Genomic DNA, 16442 nt, shown 5'->3' with positions numbered 1-16442 from the left:
GAAAACGGGAGAAATATGGGGCCAAATGGAATACTTTGCCTGAAAAAATACAATTGTATGGGTGTGTTTTTTTTAATATATTTTATTGATATTTCGCAGAGAGGAAGGGAGAGGGATAGAAAGCTAGAAACATCGATGAGAGAGAAACATCGATCAGCTGCCTCCTGCACACCTCCCAACCAAGGTACATGCCCTTAACCGGAATCGAACCCGGGACCTTTCAGTCCGCAGGCCGACGCTCTATCCACTGAGCCAAACCGGTTTCGGCTGTATGGGGTTTTTTTAATGAAATAAAGTATTATGTTGAATGCTTTGCCAGCATTCTATTCTCATAAGTTAGGGGAAACACAAAGTCTTTTGGGTCACCTTCACTTAGAAGTGAATTTTTGAACACGATCAATTCCAGGCACATAAATAAAAAAGCTCCTGTGTGCCCCACAAATTGGCATTCTTGTTATAAATAATATCACTGCCACATCTTGGGAACAAGACCGCCCACCCTTATATGCCTTTGGTTGTTGCTATGTTGTTTTATTGGCCAGAGAATTCTTAGTTTATCATCTCTGAGTCTTAGGTCTTTGACCTTTTTATTGCTCTGGGTAGTCTGTAATCTCCAGGGCTTACACACAAGATACAGATGGTTTTGCAATTTACTAGAGCCCCTCAAGGATGAATGGTTCATCATCTATTAAAGGGAAGGGACATAACCTTTCAGGCCAAGATTTAATCGTGCATTACTGAGCACAGTGTCCACCAGGACCAGGCAGTCTGACCTTTTAGAAAATGACTGAGCCACTGAGTATAAAATATTTCTTTTTAATCTCAACAGGTCTCAGAAGGTAAAGGGCAGAACATTTTTTATTTCTGATATTTGTTAGAAGTTGAGACAACAGACTCCAAAAGATGCTGGTGATGGAGTTCTTGAGAGCTGGGGTGTGGTCTAAAGCTGAGCGTGTATTAGAGTCTTTGCCAGAGGAAAGGCTGCCTGATTGTGTGCTGGACTTCCACCACAGGACCTAACCCTCTGATCCCTTCCCTCCATGCCCTGTCTGTCCCTTCATCTGGCCATCCTCTATGTATACAAGACAGACAAGGTTCCTGCCCTTATGGGGAAGAAACCCCTCAAACAGTAAACAAACTACAAAGAATTATAACTGTGATAAGTGCCATGAATGGAAAATTTGGCCTGAGATCAGTTGGGTGGAGGGGCAGCGATGGGGTGGCCTGCTTTATTTTTTTTTTAATTTCTTTATTGATTAAGGTATTACATATGTGTCCTTATTTCCCCATTACCCTCCACCTCCCATTCATGCCCCCAACCCCACTGTTGTCTGTGTCCATTGATTAGGCTTACATGCATGCATATAAGTCCTTTGGTTGATCTCTCCCCTTTACCCCCACCCTCCCTTACCTTCCCTGAGGTTTGATGTTCTGATTGATGTTTCTCTGTCTCTGGATCTATTTTTGTTCATCAGTTTATGTTGTTCATTATATTCCACAAATGAGTGAAATCATGTGATATTTATCTTTCTCTGTCTGGCTTATTTCACTTAGCATAATGCTCTCTAGTTCCATCCATGTTGTTGCAAATGGTAAGAACTCCTTTTTTACCGCAGCGTAGTATTCCCTTGTGTAGATGTACCACAGTTTTTTAAACCACTCATCTGCTGATGGGCACTTAAGCTGTTTCCAAATCTTAGCTATGGTGAATTGTGCTGCTATGAACATAGGGGTGCATATATCCTTTCTGATTCGTGTTTCTAGTTTCTTGGGATATATTCCTAGAAGTGGGATCACTGGGTCAAATGGGAGTTCCATTTTTAGTTTTTTGAGGAAACTCCATACTGTTCTCCACAGTGGCTGCACCAGTGTGCATTCCCACCAGCAATGCACAAGGGTTCCTTTTTCTCTGCATCCTCGCCAACACTTGTCGTTTGTTGATTTGTTGATGATAGCCATTCTGACAGGTGTGAGATGGTACCGCATTGTCGTTTTCATTTGCATCTCTCTGATGATTAGTGACTTTGAGCAGGTTTTCATATGTGTCTTGGCCTTCCTTCTGTCTTCTTTCAAAAAGTGTCTATTTAGATCAGTTGCCCATTTTTTGATTGGGTTGTTTATCTTCTTTTTGTTAAGCTGCATGAGTTCCCTGTAAATAGTGGAGATTAAACCCTTATCGTTGATATCATTGGCAAATATGTTCTCCCATGCAGTGGGCTTTCTTGTTGTTTTATTGATGGTTTCCTTTGCTGTGCAAAAGCTTTTTATTTTCATGTAGTCCCATTTGCCCTAGGAGCAGTATCAGTGAAGAAATTGCTTTGGCATATGTCAGAGATTTTTCTGCCTGTGGATTCCTCTAGTATTTTTATGGTTTCTCGTCTTATGTTTAAGTCCTTGATCCATTTTGAGTTTATTTTTGTCTATGGTGTAAGTTGGTGGTCTAGTTTCATTTTTTTGCATGTATCTGTCCAATTTTCCCAATACCATTTATTGAAGAGACTGTCTTGACTCCATTGTATGTTCATGCCTCCTTTGTCAAATATTAATTGAGCATAGTGGTCTGGGTCGATATCTGGGTTCTCTATTCTATTCCATTGGTCTATATGTCTGTTCTTGTGCCAGTACCAGGCAGTTTTGAGAACAGTGGCTTTATAATAAAGCTTGAAATCTGGTATTGACATCCCCCCTACTTTGTTCTTCTTTCTCAGGATTGCTGTGGCTGTTTGGGGTCTTTTTTTATTCCAGATGAATTTTTGGAGAGTTCTTTCTAGGTCTGTGAAATATGCCATTGGTATTTTAATGGGGAGTGCATTGAATCTATAGATTGCTTTGGGTAGTATGGACATTTTAATGATGTTGATTCTCCTAATCCATGAACATGGTATGTTCTTCAATCTGTTTACGTCTTCCTCTATCTCTTTTTTCAGTGTCCTGTAGTTTTCCACATATAGGCCTTTTACCTCCTTAGTTAAGTTTATTCCTAGGTATCTTAATTTTTTTGTGCGATGGTAAATGGGATTGCTTTTTTAGTCTCTCTTTCTGTAAGTTCACTATTGGTGTATAGAAATGCCATAGATTTCTTGGCGTTAATTTTGTATCCTGCTACACTGGCGAATTCATTTATTAAGTCTATTAGTTTTTTGATGGAGTCTTTAGAGTATTAATGTACAATATCATGTCAACTGCAAATAAGGACAGCTTTAGTTCTTTTCCAATTTGGATGCCCTTTATTTCTTCTTCTTGTCTAATTGCAGTGGCTAATCCTTCCAGTACTATGTCGAACAGGAGTGGTGAGAGTGGGCATCCCTATCTTGTTCCTGTTCTTAGGGGAAATGGTTTTAGTTTTTGCCCATTGAGTATGATGTTGGCTGTGGGTTTATCATATATAGCTTTTATTATGTTGAGGTATGATCCTTCTATTCCCACCTTGCTGAGAGTTTTTATCAAGAAAGGGTGTTGGATTTTGTCAAGTGCTTTTTCTGCATCAATTGATATGACTATGTGATTTTTATCTCTCAATTTGTTTATGTGATGTATCACGTTTATTGATTTGTGGATGTTGTACCATCCTTGCATTCTTGGGATAAATCCTACTTGGTCATGGTGTATGATCTTTCTGATGTAGTGTTGGATCTGATTTGCTAGAATTTTGTTGAGGATTTTGGCATCTATGTTCATGAGGGATATTGGCCTGTAATTCTCTTTCATTGTGTTGTCTTTATCTGGTTTTGGTATTAGGGTGATGCTGGCTTCATAGAAGGAGCTTGGAAGTGTTCCTTCCTCTTGAATTGTTTGGAATAGTCTGAGGAGGATAGGTTTTAGTTCTTCCTTGAATGTTTGGTAAAACTCCCCTGTGAAGCCGTCTGGCCTTGGGCTTTTGTTTGCTGGAAGCTTTTTGATGACTGCTTCAATGTCTTCCATAGTTATTGGCCTATTGAGATGTTTAGATTCTTCCTGATTGAGTTTTGGAAGGTTATATTTTTCTAGGAATATGTCCATTTCCTCCAGGTTGTCCAGTTTGTTGGAATAGAGTTGTTCATAGTATTTTTAAACAATCCTTTGTATTTCTGTGGTATTGGTTGTTATTTCACCTCTTTCATTTCTGATTTTGTTTATTTGGGTCCTCTCTCTTTGCTTCTTGGTGAGCCTGGCTAGAGGTTCATCAATCTTGTTTATCCTTTCAAAGAACCAGCTCTTGGTTTTGTTGATCTTTTGTATTGTTTTTTTGGTCTCAATGTCGTTTATCTCCGCTCTGATCTTTATTATTTCCTTCCTTCTATTTACACTGGGCTTTTCTTATTGCTCTCTTTCTAACTCTTTGAGTTGTAGAGTTAGGTAATTTATTACCATTGTTTCTTGTTTTTTGCAGTAGGCTTGTAGAGCTATGAACTTCCCTCTCAAGACTGCTTTCACTGTGTGCCATAGATTTTGGATTATTGTGTTTTCATTGTCATTTGTTGCCATGATGTTTTTTATTTCTTCCTTGATCTCTCTGGTAACCCAGTCATTGTTTAATAGCATGCTGTTTAGTCTCCATATGTTTGATTTTTTTGGATTGTTTTTATTGTAGTTGATTTCCAGTTTTATGCCACTGTGATCTGAGAAGATGCTTGATATGATTTCTATCTTCTTGAATTTGAAGAGACTTTGCCTATGACCCAACATATGGTCTATCTTTGAAAATGACCCATGTGCACTTGAGAAGAATGTATATTCTGTGGCTTTGGGGTGAAATGTTCTGAAGATGTCAATTAATTTCATCTGGTCTAGTGAGTCATTTAGGATTGATGTTTCTTTGCTGATTTTTTGTAAACTTTAGAGGATTTGTCCAATGGTGATAGTGGGGTATTAAATTCTCCTACTATGATTGTATTGCTGTCAATCTCTCCCTTGATATCCTCCCGGAGTTTTTTTTATTTATTTGGGTGCTCCTGTATTGTATGTGTATATGTTTACCAGAGTTATTTCTTCTTGTTGGATTGCTCCCTTTAGTATTATGAAGTGGCCTTCCTTATATCTTGTTATGTCCTTCACTTTGAGATCTAATTTGTCAGATATAAGTACTGCTACCCCAGCTTTTTTTTTTTTCATTTCCGTTTCCCTGAAAAACCTTTTTCCATCCCTTCACCCTCAGTCTGTGTGCGTCTTTTTTTCTGAGGTGGGTTTCTTGTAGACAGCAGATATATGGGTCATGTTTTCTTATCCAATCCATTACCCTGTGTCTTTTGATTGGGGCATTTAATCCGTTTACATTTAAAGTTATTATTGATAGGTACTTACTTGTCGCCATTTTTATTCTTTACCCCTGTGTTCCTTCTTTGCTTCCTATTTCTTTCTTTTTTATTTTTTTTAAGCAGACCCTTTAGCATTTCTTGCATTGCTGGTTTGGTGGTAATAAATTCCCTTAGTCCTTTTTTGTCTGTGAAGCTCCTGATTTCACCTTCAATTTTGATTGATAGCCTTGCTGGGTACAGTATTCTTGGATTTAGACCCTTCCTTTGCATGACTTTGCATATTTCATTCCACTCCCTTCTGGCCTGATGAGTTTCTGTTGAAAAATCAGTTGCTAGTCTGATGGGGGTTCCTTTGTAGGTAACTATCTGTCTCTCTCTGGCCACTTTTAAGATTCTTACTTTGTCATTGGTGTTTGCCAGTTTAATTATAATGTGCCTTGGTGTCAATATTTTGGGGTTCATTTTGCTTGGGAATCTGTGAGCTTCTTGGATTTGTGTGAGTTTTTTCTTCCCTATATCAGGGAAGTTTTCTGTCATTATTTCTTCAAACAGGTTTTCTATTCCTTGTTCAGTTTCCTCTCCTTTGGTACCCCTATTATGCGGATGTTGTTTTGTTTCGTGTTGTCCCAAAGTTCCCTTAGGTTCTCCCCCTGCTTTTTAATTTTTTTTTCTAGAAGCTGCTCTATTTGGGTATTTTTTCCTACCTTGTCTTCTAGCTCACTGATGTGGTCCTCTGCTTCTTCTTGTCTACTCTTGATGCTTTCTATTGAGTTTTTTACAGCAGCAATGTCATTTTTGATTTCTTCTTGGTCCTTCTTCATTTCCTCTTGGTTCTTACTCATATTGTCGAATCTGTCTTCCATTCTTTTCAGCCACCTTACGACCATTTCTCTGAATTCTTTCTCTGACAGGTTGCTTGCCTCCATTTCGTTTACTTCCTTTTCTGGGGATGCATGCTTGTCTTTCATATGCGGGCTGTTCCTTTGTCTCCCCATGGTCTCTCTTCTCTGGATGTCTGGTTATGTAGTTCTCTCTCTCCTGCGTTGATTTAAAGGCACAAAATACAACACAACCAGGTACAACACACAAGGTACTGAACAGAAATGTATTCATGATATTAATAACCCAAAATAAGGTGAACACCAGAGAAAGGCAAATTAGGGGATAGGAGAGAAAAAAGAAGAGAAAAAAAAAAGAAAGGAGTGCCAACATGAAATTGGGAAAAGGAAAAAAATGTAAGAGAGAAAAGAAAGAGAATAAGAGAGAAAAGGGGAACAAACTATATATATGGGGAGAAAACTCCAATAAAACAGCCACTAATCCCAGCAAATGCCAGCAACAAGTACCTGGAGATGAATACAAACTACAAACAACAACTAATATCAAGCGAGGCGAGGAAAAACAGATGCTAAAAACAAACAAAAACAAAGCAAAAAAAAAATAAGCAAAACAATCTCACAAATAAGCATAAAAATCAAAATAATCAACATTCATGCAAACAACAACAGAAGGACAGAGAAAAAAACAATTTTTTGGAGAGTGAAGACAGAGAAGAGAGAGGTGTGTATGAACTCGGAGCAGGGGATTGGAAATTAGATATATAAGTAGGGTGAAATTTTAACAGGGGGTAAAAAGAAAGAATAGGGAAAATCTAAAGCAGGAAAAGAGTAAGAGAAACAGGACAACAAAAGGGCAAAAGTTAGGAAGAGAGTGATGGCATAAAAGTAGAGTTGAGATAGAGTAGAATGATGCTAAAGGAAAGATGAAAATAGAATGTATAACACTAATCTCAGTCAAATAAAGAGAAAATAAAATTACACTTTTAAAAAAAGGTAAAATAGTAGTAGTAATACTGATTGAAAATAAAAATGTAATAATTAAAAAGGTAAAATCAAGTGAGGCAAAAAGAAAAAAAATAGTTTCTTAAGTAAAAGGTGAAAAAGAAAAAAAAAGAAAAGAAAAAAATTTAAAAAATTAAAATAAAATGTACAGTAGTGAAGGTCATTCACTCCCTCTATTGTTCTGTTTGGCACGCCTGTTTCCCAGTCAGGACAGTATTGCAGTTCCCTGCATTCCACTGCTCCTCAGTGTTGTAAGCCAGTCCTGATTTTAAGCAGGCGGTGTGTCTTACTTTCTTCTATTCCTTTATTTGTGATTACACAAGAGTCAATTTGTGATTCAGACCCTGGGTGGCAGTGTTTCTGGGTTGACCTCTGGGTTTATAGGTCCTCTCTAGCCTGTGCTTAGATCCTGCTTTCCCTGTGGCACTCAATACTGGTTTGTGGGAGTGGGCTGCCCCAGAGCTGGTTCTCTGACAGTCACTCCCCGCTCTGATCCCCAGGTTCCAGAAAAACAACTTTCCTCTGCAGTTTCCTAGGGTGTCCTCAACTGGGTGATTCTATGTATTGGGCTCAGTAATCAGAAGCAAGGATTCAAAGAGGAGAAAGTGCAAGTGTGCGAACTCCAGGTCTGCGCACAAGCCTGCGCAATCCCCTTTACCCCTTGTGTCCAAGCAGCTGGCACACTCCCAAAATTTTTAGGCTGTCCTTCTGCGTCAGATCAAAATGGTTTGCTTTTTAGAGATCCCCTCTGTTAGCAGCTCTGAGGACCCCCTTCCACACTCACGGATCATGCCAGCCCCAACAGCCATGGATTTTTCTAGGTGCAGACTTCCCCCGGTCCTCCAGCTCCCGCTGTTTGCACATTTCTCTGTCCTGCCAGGACCAGAGACCTCACTTATCCCAAGCAAAATCTGACCTTTCCATGGTGGAGTGTAGAGCTCCTCTGAATCCGCATGTTTGCGCCAATTGGGGACTAGTGCTCTGGGGTTCGCAGCTGTTTGGTGGGTGCCACAGTTGTAGATTTTCAGGCTTCAGATAACATCCACTTTCCCCTTCAAGATGGTGCGGTCTCCGCGTCCGAGCTGGTGGCTCCGGGAGGGAACCTAACAGCAGTGAGGGCTGCCCAGTCAGGGGACCCCCATCCAGAAGTCCCCCACCTTCTGGAGTATAGCTGTCCCTTAACTCTCCAACAGACACTCCCTGTGCGACCCTCAGCTGTTCCTTCTATCTGCTCCGGGACAAGGCTCGGGACACGTCTGTCTATTCCGCAGCCATTTTTCCACCTCCCGGGGTGGCCTGCTTTAGGTTGGGTGATCAGAGAGGCCTCAAAGGGGAGGTGCTGGTTAAGCTGAAGCTGAAAAGAGGACAAGGCATCAGTCACATGAAAAACTGGGGAAAGAGTGTTGGGACCGAGACAACAGCACGTGCAAAGGTGCAGGGAATACGTGGAGGAGGTGGAGCAGGAAACTCCCCCTGGGTCCCCTTCACAGTCAGTGCAGGCCACTGCCTCAGCCCTTTCATGGGTTGCCATTGGCTCCTACTCAGGGTCTTGGGTCTACGTGAAAATTCTCCTCAGCTTGGTGTCTAATAGGAAGTTGCCCCAGACCCCAGACACACAATCAAGTTTGTTTTACCTGACTTTTCTATTCTTCTGTTTTGGTCTGGCTCCAGTTCAACCAGCTTCAGTCACTCTTGTGACTGCTTGTGGCTTTGATCAGGAATTAAGGAATTGTGTGTTGGTTTGTTCTATTTTCAGATCTCTGTTACTCTCTTCCTCCCCTCATTTCTCTCCCTAGCCCCATTCAGCATTGTTTTCTATAGGGAAAATAAATGCTCGCTCTTTCTTTTGAAAAGTCCCTTCATGTGACTGCTGGATGGGGTTCTAGAGTCTAGAGCTGTGCTGTCCAATATGGTGGCCACTACCACATGGCTATTGAGCACTTGAAGCGTGGCTAGTCTGAATTGAGAGGTGTAAAGTGAACACCAGATTTCAAAGCTAGTGCCCCCCTCCCAAAGAATACAAAATATCTTATTTTTATGTTTTTCTTGTTTTGTTTTGTTTTAATATGTTTTATTGATTTTCTACAGAGAGGAAGGGAGAGGGATAGAGAGTTAGAAACATCAACGAGAGAGAAACATCGATCAGCTGCCTCCTGCACACCTCCTACTGGGGATGTGCCCGCAACCAAAGTACATGCCCTTGACCGGAATCGAACCTGGGACCCTTCAGTCCACAGGCCAATGCTCTATCCACTAAGCCAAACTGGTTAGGGCTCTTATTTTTATGTTGATCTGCATTGAAATGATAATGTTTTTTATGTGTTATATTAATTACAATATATTATTAAAATTAATCTCACCTGTTTCTTTTTACTTTTTGTAATGTGGCTACTAGACATTATGGCTTGCATTATATCCCCATTGGACAGCATGGCCTAGAGGTCTGCTCCTGCTCCATGAAAGGAATGAAGTACTGAATCATGGAAGGACTTCAAAAGTATTAGGTTTAGTGAAAGAAGCCCAATGCAAAAGGCCACATCTTTCATGATTTCATTTGTAAGAAATGTCCAGAATAAGCAGATCTGTAGAGGCAGAGAGTGGATTAGTGGATTCATGGTTTCCAGGGGCTGGAGATGAGAAGACGGAGAGACTGTGAATTGGCACAAGGGATCTTTCTCATGTGATAGAAATGCTCTAACATTGAATTGTGGGTGATGGCTGCACAACTTTGAATATTAACTAAAAATTATTGAGGTATACATTTCAAGTGGGTGAATTTTATGATATATAAAGTATACCTCAGTAAAACTGTTCAAAATTAAAAAGGGGGCAATCTAGGAGTCCAGGGGGGTGTGGGATCTGGAGATAAGATTAGGGAGTCCTCAGTAAGCATTTGAGATCACCTAGAGAGGGTGCACAGAAAGAGAAGAGAAGGAGGTGTGGGTATATGTTCTGGGGGCATTCCGACATTTAGTGGTTGGATGTGGGCAGATTAGGAGGTGACGAGAGAAACTGAGGAACAGCCTGGAGGGTAGGAAGAATACCTGAGATAAGAACCTGGGAAGTGTGGATCCATGAAAAGCAAGAGGAGTACGCTTCTAAGAGGAAAGGAGGAATGAGCTGAGTTGAATGGTGTCAAGAAGTCAGATAAGAGCAGAGAGGGCATTGGACTCAGCCACGCAGAGGCAGAGCCGGCTCCATGGAGTGGTGAGGACAGAAGCCACTGCAGTTGGGGAGTGAGGAGGGACAGTGACTGCCAGTTCCTTCGGGAAGTGCTGCTGTACGGAGAGCTGAGAAATGTGGATGTAGTTAGAAGGAAAGTTAAAAAGCTAGCATATACATATCCAGAATATGTCTATACGTGAATGGAATGATCTAGAAGAGAGGGGATAGGTAATGCTAGCTTAAGAGAGAGGAGGCACTTGCAGGAACAGGGCTCCTGAGAAAGGTAGAGGGATGGGACCCAGAGCACAGGGAGAAGCCTGGGCTTTGGCAGAAGCAGGATGCTTCCTCAGGAGTACCAGCAAGTAGCAGGTGAGTGGGTGGGTGCAGGTAGGTGGGCAGGTCTCTTGGAGGCAACACCAAGACCCCATCTTACTGATTTTTCTTTTCCACGGAAGGAAGTGAGCAGGTCCTCAGCTATGAATAAAGGCAGCAGGGATGGGAGGGAGTAGCAGGGTTGAGGAACAACAGGAAAGTATCTTGTGGCTGATACACTTCAGGGCCACTAAATCTTTATTGATATAAAGCAATGCACAGTCACTGGCTTTTAGCGTGCAGAGGGAATCCCCTGGGGTGCTTGTTAAAATGTAGATTCAGGGGTTCTTATCTCAGAGATTCTGACTCAGGAGGCCCATGCAAGAGCCCAGAAACCTGCATTTTTAGTAAGGGTCCCAGGTGGGACTCTGATGCAGACAGCAGACTGTAGTTTGAGAATCACTGAAAAAAATGTATGTGAACAATAAAAACAAAATGTATGTGAACATAGCCCCACCAATAGGAGGTACTTGGGATGTGATAACAGGCAGTTCTTTCCAACAGACCATACCTTAGGCATGGTTTTGTTCTTCATTTCACAAATAATCAAGACCAGTTATTTTTTGTTTTTAGAAAAAAAAATGAATGTTCTCTGGTTAAAAAACAACTAAACATCAATATATACCTTTCTTTCCAGGGGAAAGAGCAGACTGTGGCACAACCAGGTAAGAGCTGGGCATCTTGTTTTCTCTCACCTATTACCCTGCGGTGGGAGGGGAGGAAGTGGCAGGAGTAGGAGAGGAGGGGGCGGGGAAGGTGGAAAACAGACTCTGCTGAGAGCTCAGATGGGCTGGGGTTTCTGAGAGCGGGACAGCTCTTCCCTATTGTCCCGAGGGGATGGTGTTTTTGTAGCTGTTCTGTTGGTTCTAGCCTTAGATGGAAGCCATGCCCCCTCCAAGTTGGTGATGGGGAGGGTGTTTCAGAGCTGTTATGGGTCAGTGGGGTATCCCCCCCTCCATGGCACTGGCCATCCAGTGGGGCAGTAATATGTATTGCAGTGGCTGAGGGCAACCAGTAGAGGCCAGAGGCTGTGTGGTAGCGGTTGACTTGTCTTCCTATCTGTTATATGGCTGCTGAGCAAACTGCCCAGCTGAGCTGGGGGGCCCAGCCTAGGGTCCGCATTTGCCAAGGCTTTGGATTTGGCTGGAATTGCACACATCTGGGCATATGCATGCGCATACCCACATAAGCGTGCACAGACGCCCTGAACCCTGGCTTTGGGCCTCACCCGCACTTGGATGGGGAGTCCCTTGTTGGGAAAATAACAAACGGGCAACTCTGCTTTCTCTCCAGCTTGCTCAGCATTACCCTTTGCGCTTTCCCCTGAGCAGACCAGAGCCAGTGAACACTTTCCACTCAGCAGCTGGTAGCTGACGGCTGACTTCAGCGACTGGACCATTCCTCCACTTTCAGAGTTTAGATCCATAAGCAGGCCTGTCATTGCCCAGGTTGTTCTTAGAGCCCGTCTGTTCGGAGCTCCCAGCAATAGCACTCCTACTGCCCAACTTGCATTTAGCCATGACCTAGAGGCCTGCCCTTTTCCATCAGGTGCCTCATTCTGGGCCCAGTGACCTGATCACATCCTTTCCCCACAAATTCTTCCCTGTGACCCAGAATCCTGGAAAGCTGTCATACTTGGCAGGAGGGAGGATGAACCCTGTACTCTCTCCTCATCTGGAAGGGAATTGGCTGGGAAGAGGCTTGGAAAGCACTGGGGGTTTCAATTTGCCAGGCCCAGGATGGTGGAGACTGAGGGCTGTCCAGAAGCTTAGCCTGTGCAACTGTCCTCTAGGCCTGGAGGTCTGGGAACATGTGGATGATTCATGATGCCAGGCGAGGACCTCTGGCACACGGGTCAGCAGATGTGCAGGGTCACTTTCTAAGGAACTTGTAGAAACAGACAATTTATTTATTTATTTATTTATTTATTTATTTATTTATTTATTCGGGCAAGAGGGTGTTACCATAGTCCCAAAACAACAGAAGCCACATTTTACACCAAAATTTACAAATGGTGAAACAGATGGGGGATGAATTGAACTGTCCCTCACTTCCTGTGAATTCCTAGAATTTACGTGGGAGAAGATTGTTCCAGCAGGTTGCAGGAGAGAGCTGTAATCAGTCCTTGGCCAGGTCCCAGGATCTGCCTCAGAGAAAAGTTGAGGGTTGTTTTTTATTTGGGGGGTGGAGGGGATATTTTGTTTTTTAATAAAGCCCACCAAGATGTTGTCTTCCATATCCTCTTTGACCTAGCACCTGGGAAACCCAAGTTAGGATTACTAGGCCTCCCACTTAGACACATTGCACTATATTGAAACCCCAACCTTCTGCGCTCTGGTCCTTGGCCAAGGTCAAAGGCAACTTTGTTAGTAAACTAAAAGCTTCCCCTTACTTTCACAAATCATTTTTAACTTATTGTGCAATGAATTGTCAACTTGGTAATGGTTTTTAAGTTAATCTGAAAGGCCCTGGGTGAGATGTTTCTATACTGTGGCTCTCTGTGTTTCCTGTGGTTTCCTGTCCAAGGTCAGTGTCATTGTGGATAAATCATTTGAGCAGGTCCCCTCAGCCAAGTCACAGCTGGCCTTGTATAGTTAGACCAGTTTTTGCACATAAGCTTTTTCTCATACTTAAGAACCTTATCTTATGATAGCCCATATTCATAATAGCCCTGTAATTTAGGCTGAACAGTCACAATAATGCATTTGAAAAGTGTATGGTAAATGTCAAAACCAGATGCAAGTGTAAGGTTTGGTCATTCACACTAAAGACTGTCTTCCCTAATCCAGGTCGATTTGCCCTGTGGTCTGGATTAGAGGTGAAATCACTGGAGATTTCTGTCCAAACAGATACAACCCAGTCAGTGCACAGCCATGCACAGCCTCCAAGAGCCTGACCACCATTGGACTGCAATATTTGGACATTGACACCCATGTACATTGAGTTATCTGGGGAAGACTCCAATCACCGTCCTTTTGGTCACAGTAATTTTGAGGCCAAGTGCTGTGTTGCCAACATATGCTAATTTTCATCTTGGTTGAAAGGCAGAAAGGGGACATTGGTCTCTGGTTTCTCTTTCTTCCTCTCTGTGGCTTTCTCTGTTCCCGTTTTCCCTGCCTCTCTTTCTTTCTTTCCTTTTTGCTCTGCAACTGAGCAGCAGAAGAGATGGAAGGCTTAGGCTGCCCCACTTTCCTTGGCTGAGCTGCCCCCCTGCTCCCCACTTTGTGCCCCACCCAGCATTTCAGTAAGTCGGTATCTATTTGATGTCATGCAAAGTTGGGATAGCTACGTTTCCTTGTCAGATTCCAGTCAATGCACAGAGCACCACGCAAAGAAAGAAATCCCTGTGATTCCAACAGTCCTTTGTTTTCGTGGATTTTTGTAGAAGAAATGGGGGAAAGTATCCTATTTTCCCTTTATTCCATTTTATCAACTTAAAGGAAAAAATCCTTAGGGCTTATTTTAAGGAAATCCACCAGCTGGGCACCAGGATATTTTGATATGGGGTGTCCAAAACCTGCATTAAGAGTCTATACTCTTGCTGGCCATGGGAGTTAATAGATAATTTAATGCTACTGCTGAATGTTCTGTGATAAAATCAGTTTCCCAATTTTGCACTCACACATGAACCTGGAATAGGAAGAGCTGACTTCTATTCATTCCCATGACTAAGGGCAAGTTTCTTAATATCTCATCAGCTCATTTGCCTTATGTCTAACGTGGGTTTAATAATTCTTACCTAACTCACAGCATTGTTGTGAGGGTATAATACCATGTGAAATAAGGAAATGATCTGAGAATGTTCAAAAACAGAAACCCAAAACACTATGAGGACAAGTTAGCAAAGTTGCTATCCTCAAGTTATTCCAAATTTCAAGACTTAAAACCTATGGCCCTGTGTCACATTTTTTGGCACTCTGTTTTGAATTTGGAAATTAAAAAGCAGATCTGTTGTAAGAAATACCAGTCCTGTATACCCACATTCTTAAAAATAAATAACTTACAAAACAGAAATGACATGGACTTAGCTAACCAAATTGACAAAAGATCCAAGATGGGCTCGAAATAATTTTGCCTGTTGTTTCTTTTCAAAATTTTGGTCTGTGCTGTTATTTTGGTTCCAGTGTTTGGGTGGCATGATATTTGGATTCAGCTGTGTCTTTGCCCATGCATGTCCTGGAGCTAGCAGCATTTGCTCAATACTGAAACACTGAGGAGAAGTTGGTTAGCACTTCTAGGATGGCTGGGCTATTGAGGAGACACGCACAAGGCCAATGGGCAGAGGCAGCATGACTCTCGTTCGCCTGGATTGGCTCCAAAGCCCATACAATTTCTTGCCCATTTACAGAACTCAATCAAGACCTGGGGACCAGGTCTTTGCTCATCCTGTGTGGACATTATCTGTGCCTGGCTGGGTCCCTACTTGTTGTTTTCCAAATTGTGAACCAAGCCATTTGAAAATGAACTGCCTCTTTGGATGTGGGGGCCCTCCTCCTAACCTCAAAGCCCTTTGCCCTGGAAGGCTGGCAGCATGAGTCAGGCCAACTTGGGTGGCGAAGATGAGCAAATAAGCAACCCAGGCATATGCATGGTGAGCAACTCTGGAAACTGGTCCAGTGTTTGTGGCTGTTTCACTGTTCCTGGTGAGCTGTGTTGCCGTTTCCCCTCCCTGTGGCCAAGAGTGGAGCACAGGGACTGGAGACTTTAAAGCAAAGCAAGACACTTTCAACCTGACCCTATGGGTCCTCCACTGGCAAGGGTTAATGGGAGGGGCAAGTCCTTGGCTGGAAATGAAGAAGTGCCCTGAGGCTCCATGACTGCCTCAGTGGGGAAAATCTTGGATTTGAAGCTAAAGAAGCCTGGGTTTGGGGCCTGGCTCTGCCAGTTCCCCTCTCTAGGTCTGTTTTTGCCTCTTTAAAAGGAGACCATACATACAGGATTGAGCTGACGTTAAGTGTGGTAATGGAGTTGAAAGCGCTATAATCGAAGTGTACTTGACTGAAGGACAAGATATGATCATCATCCTGGGTCACCCCAGGACCCCAAAGAAACTGCAGCCTCCCTCCTGGCATCAGTTTCTTCATCTCTAAAATGAGAATAATAATTGCCTGGCTCTTAGATCAATGGAATAAAGATTAGTCAAGTGCATTTGAAATGCCAAGAGGCATTAGGAAGATCAGTGCCCTGGTACGTTGGGAGTTGAGACTTGGTGATAAATTTAAGCCAAAATAATGAAAATTAACCCTTCCAATCATCTTTGGAAGTCTCTTGCTTTCTCGGGCTACAGATTCCATCTCTCCCCTGAGTCCCCCTCCATGTGGTCAGCTTTGCAGGATGACAGCCTCTGATGGAGGTTCAGTGGTTTCCCAGACACATACTATCTCCCCGCTACAATTTAGAATGCATCTGACAGTGGGGTAGATTAAGATCCCCTAAACACCCAAAGGCCTTCCGATGGAGCATCGGCCGCCACTGTGCGGGGGTTCAGGGGCTTCCATCTGCATTTTGTGTTCTCCTCTGGTCGTGGGTTTTAAACGCGTCTTTCCCAGTTGTATGTTTACATTGGTTACTTTCTTGATTTCTTTTGTTCCGTTTTCCCCTAGGCCCCCCTGTCTTCCCCCTAAACCACAGAAAATGAGGAGACCTAGGCCTCTCTCAGTGTGTAACCATAAACTATTTAACGGCTGTATGGAAGCGTTCATTAAGGTACTTGTTGGGAGCCGCAGAGTCCGCGAATATGCCCAATGTAACGGCAGCCTTTCTCCACCTCCTCCCCTCGGCCAGCAGCCCTGCCCCCACCTACCAGAACTTTCCATCTGTGCCCTTGGCC

At 42.8% G+C, this 16442-nt stretch overlaps 1 protein-coding gene across 8 annotated transcripts in view; it reads left to right on the top strand.

The window, feature by feature from the left end:
• SRGAP3 (SLIT-ROBO Rho GTPase activating protein 3) overlaps positions 1–16442 on the top strand; it is a 255586-nt gene that overhangs the window by 201533 nt on the left and 37611 nt on the right. For 3 of the 8 annotated variants that reach the window (XR_013960989.1, XM_080676226.1, XM_080676229.1), the window contains exons 11-12: positions 11250–11277; positions 16216–16318. Coding sequence is in view for 7 of the 8 variants with exons in the window: in XM_080676226.1 (XP_080532352.1) it covers positions 11250–11277; positions 16216–16318 (131 nt within the window). In the remaining variant the exon portion in view is untranslated. Of the gene's footprint in view, positions 1–11249; positions 11278–13401; positions 13653–13769; positions 13857–16215; positions 16319–16442 lie in introns of those variants that run through there. The other 5 variants (XM_080676225.1, XM_080676228.1, XM_080676227.1 and 2 more) reach the window with 3 other exon arrangements.

Source organism: Plecotus auritus (assembly GCF_963455305.1).
Source record: "Plecotus auritus genome assembly, chromosome: 6".
NCBI lineage: Eukaryota > Metazoa > Chordata > Mammalia > Chiroptera > Vespertilionidae > Plecotus > Plecotus auritus.
This window is presented reverse-complemented; position numbering and strand designations above follow the sequence as displayed.